Consider the following 6,103-nt stretch of genomic DNA (forward strand, 5'->3'; position numbering starts at 1 on the left):
GGTTCGGGCTGATCGTGTCCACCTCCACTACGAAAGCCCAGCCGCCAGTCAGATTTGGCAGCAGATCGTTGGCTAGCTGCCGTCGCGCCGAGAGGCGAGGCTGGCATTTGGTGCTCACTACGGCTTACACTAAGGCAGGAACTCTAACGGTGTCTTGCGCCAGCCTCAACGGATGACGCGGAAGATCGACTTACATCGGGGATGTCGGGGGATACCTCACCGATCTAAAGTAACAAGGCCAATTTTCTGCGTGTGTGTATCGTCTCTAGTACAACATGATATCGGATGTCGGCTGTCTGCAACGCCGTTTTCCATCCCTTGTAATTAATCCCGACCCAAGAAAAAAGTCCCTGCTTAATGCCATGCAGCAGGCCTGTCGTCCCGATCCTGTCCTTCTGCAAACTCCAACGTTAAAAAAGAAAAGAGCCCGATGTTTCGTCTCAAGCAAGCCGTTGCTGCAGCTGTCCAAACTCATACAAGAAGTCCGTTGCCTCCCAACACCGCCTCAACCTGCTTTCTAATCTCATGACGTCTACCTCATCATCATCATCACAGGCACTCGCCAAATTCAGGTTCAACGAAGACCTCTCAGAGTCACCGAGGGCCCCTGAGCGTTCCACCGTGGACGCGGAGCTTGGTATCGCGCCCGCGTCTGCGCATACCACTGAGCTTGCGTTGGATACTTCGCTCGACACTGCGCCTCATATCGCGCGTGGTACCGTGCCATTCGCCACATTGGTTGGCTCTACAGCATTGTGCCGAAGGCATCGTCGTTGTTGTTGTTGAACGGAAGGGGCTTGCGCGGACTTCCCTCCTCCGTGGTCTTGCGGTGTCGGAAGGTGAAGCCGACAAAGAGGCTCTTGCCCATTTCGTCATCACGGTCCGCCATGCTCTCCAACGCCTGCTGCTTATCATGCACCTCCTTGTACTTGGCCATATCGGCCTCGTTGGTGAAGTCATCGAAGTAACCAGCATCAGTCTCGGAATCCAGCTCGGGTACGAAAGGCGCCTTAGTCGTTCGCAGCTGCTCCCAGTCAACCTCGGCGAAGTATTGGTGAGTAAAGATTTCCTTGATGTTGGAGAATCGCTTGGACCGAGAGTTGATGCAACTAACCTGGGGTTAGAAACCTTTAGAAACAGTGGCGTTGTGGGTCACTTACGTCGTGATAAAGTTCCATGTGCGGTTGCTGAGGAAATAATTGGGATCCTCCCAAACAGGTCGCTTGAGCACCTCCCTCCAATGCTTCAGGTTTCTCCAAGTCTCATCAGGAGTAGATCCGGCGAAGGGTGGGAAACCGGTCAAAGCCTCGAAAAGCATGCATCCCAAACTCCAGTAGTCCACCGTGTAATCGTACTCGTCACCTCGGAGCACTTCAGGCGCCATGTAGTCAGGCGAGCCCACAATGGACTTGGCGTAGTTGGTGTCCTTTGCGCGCATCGTTTGGTATCCTTCTCGTCGCTCGGCGACACTTCGTTGATCCATTGGCTTGCCAAATGGCACTGAGGTCTCGGAAGCCTTCTCAAGGCGGATTCGCATGGACTCGATCTTCGCAGGAGCAAGGAAGCCGGCAGCCAGGCCGAAGTCGGTGAGCTTGACGTGACCTGTGGAGTCGACGAGGAAGTTCTCAGGCTTCAGATCTCTGTGGATGTAGCCGAGCTGATGGAGGGCATCAACAGAGCAGAACATCTCTGCGATGTAGAAGCGAGCATGGCGATTGCTCAAGACTCCAGTGTTGTTGAGCAGAGTGCGGAAATCGCCACCAGGCACGTACTCCATGGCAAGATAAATGCTCCTATCATCTTGGAAAGAGTAAAGCAGTCGAACAAGCCATTCACTCTTGGCGGTGGTGAGAATGTCACGCTCCGTCAAGACATGACGAACCTCATCCAACTTGAACAGCAACTTCTTGCTCATCACTTTCAAAGCGCACACTTCACGAGTATCCTTCTTCTGAGCCAAGAACACCTGGCCGTAGCCTCCCTGGCCAACCTGGGTAAGGATCTGGAAATCACCCTGGCGAAGCCTGACACGCCTCTTTCGCAGATTGGCGCGCTCTCGGCCCGCGTACTTGGACCACATTTGCTTGTATGCTGCCTCATCGGTTTCGGGTGGGGGAGGAATCTCGGAGTTGAATGCCACCAATCGGTTCTGTCTGGAGCCAACGTAGGTCAACAGGTCGAAGTAGTAGTCGAGGAAATCTATCGTAGATTAGCAAGCATCAGTAGAACCTGTGGGAGAGGACATACAGAGCTGGGTGACATTGACCAATCTGCGGACGTTTGGGCGTTGCAGGATCTCGAGCTCCTCAGGAGTAAGCGGTTTTTGGGTGTTGAACTTGTTTCTGGGCGTCAATGGCTTCTCCTTGGTTTGGTATAGCTCGTGCCGAGAGATGGCAGCGTGACTTTGCTGGTACGGTGAATCGGTGCCTCCCAGGCGCGTGATCGGAGGAGTGTTCTCCTGGCCATTTGACTTCTTCAAAGGGCTGCCCGTGGATGCGACGCCCTTGTGCAGCACGCTATCTTCGACATTGGGGCTCGCCTCACTCAAGTTGCCCTTTCCTGGTGACTGCGGGGTATTGATGACGCTCAGCGGGCGCTCAAGCCTGGGTCTTTCGAGGACGGGGGTGTTCAACTTGAGTGCGCTGTCGAATGCATCGGGAAGCTCGTTGGCGCCAGGAGGGACAGTCCGTTTGCTTGGGCTCCCTTGAGGCGTGCTGGCGGGGTTGATGAAGCTGTTTCTGGTGGGCGTCTCGGGCCTGGCAGAAGCATCCTTTGTTCCTCCAGGGAGGAAATTGGACATGAAGCCCGACATTGTGGCGGCGTTGACGATGCTCGTAAATGCGATTGGGGGAGGGCGGTTAAAGGGAGTAAATAAGAGTGATCAACCCGTAAGGAGGGGTCGGTTAAGAGAAGATGGGAGGGATGGTCGATACCGCTGCAAGGTACAGATAAAGTTCAGGACTCCGACTCGCGATAGAGGATGCTGGCAAGCGAGGAGTGTGTTGTTATCTTCTCCGCCGTGGGGTTGATGTTGGGTCGGAGTCCAGGGTGATGGATGGAGTCGGCCCAAGATCTGCCCAAGAGAGAGTGACCACTGCACAGTCGATCGCTGGGTGGACACCAGAATGTTTTAGGGGGGCAGCGGGAACAAAGCAGTAGTGTTATTGGGCGTTGCGGGGTCCTAAGTCAACAATGTTGCAGGGGCAACTATCGGGCCCCTGTTGATTGGACGCCTCATCAGGCGCGATAAGATAGACGATAAGGTTCCGTAGCTCCTTATCGGTCTTGGCGACGACGGAAGCTTTCGACGTCAACGCCAACCCATCTACTGCACATCATCAACCTTGTTTCACACGACAGAACCACAACCATGCCCAAGGAACGCAACTACAACCCGGTGCAAGCCCAGCGCAAAGCTGACAAGGCCAAGGCGATCAAGAAGGGTACGTGGGGACCAATTTCGCGCGCATACAGTTATATCCAGACGTTCACTGACTTTTGCATCCAGGAAAGGCTTCAATACAATCACAACGAAACGAAAAGCTTGCGCGCCGCAATCCCGAACGAATCCAAAAGCAGATTGATGACTTGAAAGCAATTACAACAGGAGGCGGCAAACTTTCACGACATGAAGAGCAGGTTTTGGATGGACTCGAGAAGGAGCTACGCGCCGTAAAGAAGGCGCGTGAGGCACTCGGCGACAAGGCTCCGTCATTCGGTCGAGGCTACCACCGCGATGGCGATTCCTCAGCAGGCGTGCTAGGAAAGCGCAGACGAAATGACAATGAGTTGACGAGCGATGAGGACGTACCCGATGAAGTGAAGCGCATCCCGATGCCTCGCGACACGCCACCGCCGATACCGAAGGAAGTGCTGGACAAGTGGTACGCGAAGAGACGCGCTCGCAGGCAAGCCGAGCAGGCTGAGAGAAACGAGAACGAAAAATCAGACGAGAAGGAAAAGAAGACGCCAACCCCAGCACCGGAAGCCAAGACCGTGTACGAGGCCAAACCTATGGTGCGCAACTTGCAAAAGGAGGCAGTGGCTGCATTTGTACCAACTGCTGTTCGGATGAAACTGGACAAGGGCAAGGGACAAGGTGGCTTGATGGAGCCCGAGGAGGCAGACAGACTGGAGCGAGAGGGCTACTTGAAAACGACTACCGCTACAGAGGAGACCGAGCCGTCTGGACCCAGGAAGGTCATGATGGAGGAGGTCGACGACGATGATGCCTGAAGAGGGCGACTGACATATCAAACGCCAAGAGGGAAGTGATTGATTCGGCAATGCCAACAGCAAATTCGGCCGCTTCCCCGTTCACCCGGCCTTTTCTCCATACGATGTATGCCGAGGAAGTTTATAGCCCACTCAGTAAAAGGATCAACAGTACCCCTTCCAATACATACTGCCTCGGGTCTCACGGCGGTCAGGAAAACTCCGCATGGTTCTACATTTATGGGAGATGAGTTGCATCACGAAGGCACCATGTGCTCAGACTTCTTGGACGAGCAGACCCTGCACAAGGCAGCATGCCAGAACGTGTCGCGCATCGAGACATTTATTCTCGCCCCGGATTTGTTCGGCCTACCCACGTCATTCTTATATCTGGCCACGGTACTCGCCAAAGTGCTTCTAAAGGGTCTCAAGTGGGTTCAAGGGCACCTAAGCAAGGATAGGCGAAGTAGGAGGTTACCAGTAGGTGAGGGAGACTCTCCGGAAAGAATTCATCCTTTCTTGCGCATACAGGCTTGAAATCACCAGTTTAGCAGCGCAGATACCCTATAAATTGCAAGACTTCTTCCGCTTCAGATTTTTGCATTACTATGATACAGGTTCCCCGAAAAGTGATACCCCTTGGAGACAGCAGCAAACTACTGTAACTGAACGTCGTCCGTATCTTTTGACAGTGATGTCACCCGTGGTAATGGGTACTCGAACCGACGGTCTACAGGGATGTCATCACGAAAAGATGTAATACGGCCGGTCTTCCTGTAGAGTCAAAAGGTAAAGCCCGAAGCATTGGCTAAACCGCCCTTGTGTCCTGGCAAAGTCGTCAAGTCAGAATTAACGTCTGGTATTTTAACTGTCTTCAGAGGCCTGGATATACGCTCTCAACCTCATCTTTTACAAGGTTCTGAAGCCCTGTACTCATGTTGTGAAATGATATGAACTCCGCAAGCAAGTGAAGAATCTGACTCTGATGTTGCGGTGGTGTCAGATCGACCAAATACGCTATTTTATGGAGGCTCTGCTTTTCAAAATAGCAACATATGGTTTAGTGTCATTGTTTGAACAAAGTAGGCTTCCTATTGATTCTTCAAGTGACTTGAATAAGTGCTGCTTTGGGCCCCAATCCTGTACTTTTCTGGCTTTCGTAATGTCCTACTCAGAGGCTGAACTCTGGCCGCATTGTTCAAAGACACCACTTGAGGTCTCAAACGCTGCACAATCTGGCCATGCGAAGGGAAGGCAGTAACGTGTGTCGATGTCATGGTAGGCGCTGCCATTGCTTTCTCTTGTAATCCTTAGCCTCCAAGAGTGAAATACAGATCCTGCATAAGACTGCAGTTGCTAATTTGCTTTGATATTTAGGCTGCTGAAACAGCGCCTCATAACTTGAAAGATAGCTCTTTCATTATTTACCGATCAATCTCATGTCTTGGTCATGGCTCTTGTTGTGAACGCATAGAATTTCACATCCCTCTGTCGTGTCCATCGAAGCGATGCTTTGCAAGGTGAGACGACCCCAAAGCATTTGACAGGTGATTCTTATTCTCCCGATTACACCATATCTTCGCGAGGAAAAAGTCGACCAGAAAACATTGCGTTCTACTTCCCCGTTGCTGCCTTCAGCAGGTCTACCTTCACCCATCATCGAGAATGAAAACGGGAAAAACTGCCCTCCTCTCCTCTTCATCCCAAGAGAAGACCACCATCGGTTTTCCCCTCATATGATTTTTATTCGTCCTTCGTCTCCCGCAATATCCCAGCACCACTCAGCGAGACTCCTACCGTCACGAGGTCCTACTACCACCACCAGACTCCTCTCATCTTGGGAGAGCTCTTCCTACGGCCCATAACCTCTCACAACCACTTCGACAAA

General features: G+C 52.5%; 2 protein-coding genes across 2 annotated transcripts; one reads left to right on the plus strand and one right to left on the minus strand.

Moving 5' to 3' along the window:
- Window positions 1-745: 745 nt before the first annotated feature.
- On the minus strand, window positions 746-2,812 carry sid2 (Serine/threonine-protein kinase sid2; the record flags this gene model as incomplete). Its single annotated transcript, XM_032019691.1, has 3 exons — window positions 746-1,109; window positions 1,161-2,199; window positions 2,248-2,812. 3 exons carry the CDS (start codon window positions 2,810-2,812, stop codon window positions 746-748), a joined length of 1,968 nt encoding a protein of 655 aa, XP_031892539.1.
- Window positions 2,813-3,370: 558 nt separating this feature from the next.
- On the plus strand, window positions 3,371-4,236 carry CGGC5_v010944 (uncharacterized protein; the record flags this gene model as incomplete). Its single annotated transcript, XM_032019680.1, has 2 exons — window positions 3,371-3,443; window positions 3,509-4,236. The coding sequence occupies 2 exons, from the start codon at window positions 3,371-3,373 to the stop codon at window positions 4,234-4,236; spliced, it is 801 nt and encodes a 266-aa protein (XP_031892538.1).
- Window positions 4,237-6,103: the final 1,867 nt, after the last annotated feature.

Source organism: Colletotrichum fructicola, assembly GCF_000319635.2.
Source record: "Colletotrichum fructicola Nara gc5 chromosome Unknown KSG_Nara_v1_contig06, whole genome shotgun sequence".
Taxonomy (NCBI): domain Eukaryota; kingdom Fungi; phylum Ascomycota; class Sordariomycetes; order Glomerellales; family Glomerellaceae; genus Colletotrichum; species Colletotrichum fructicola.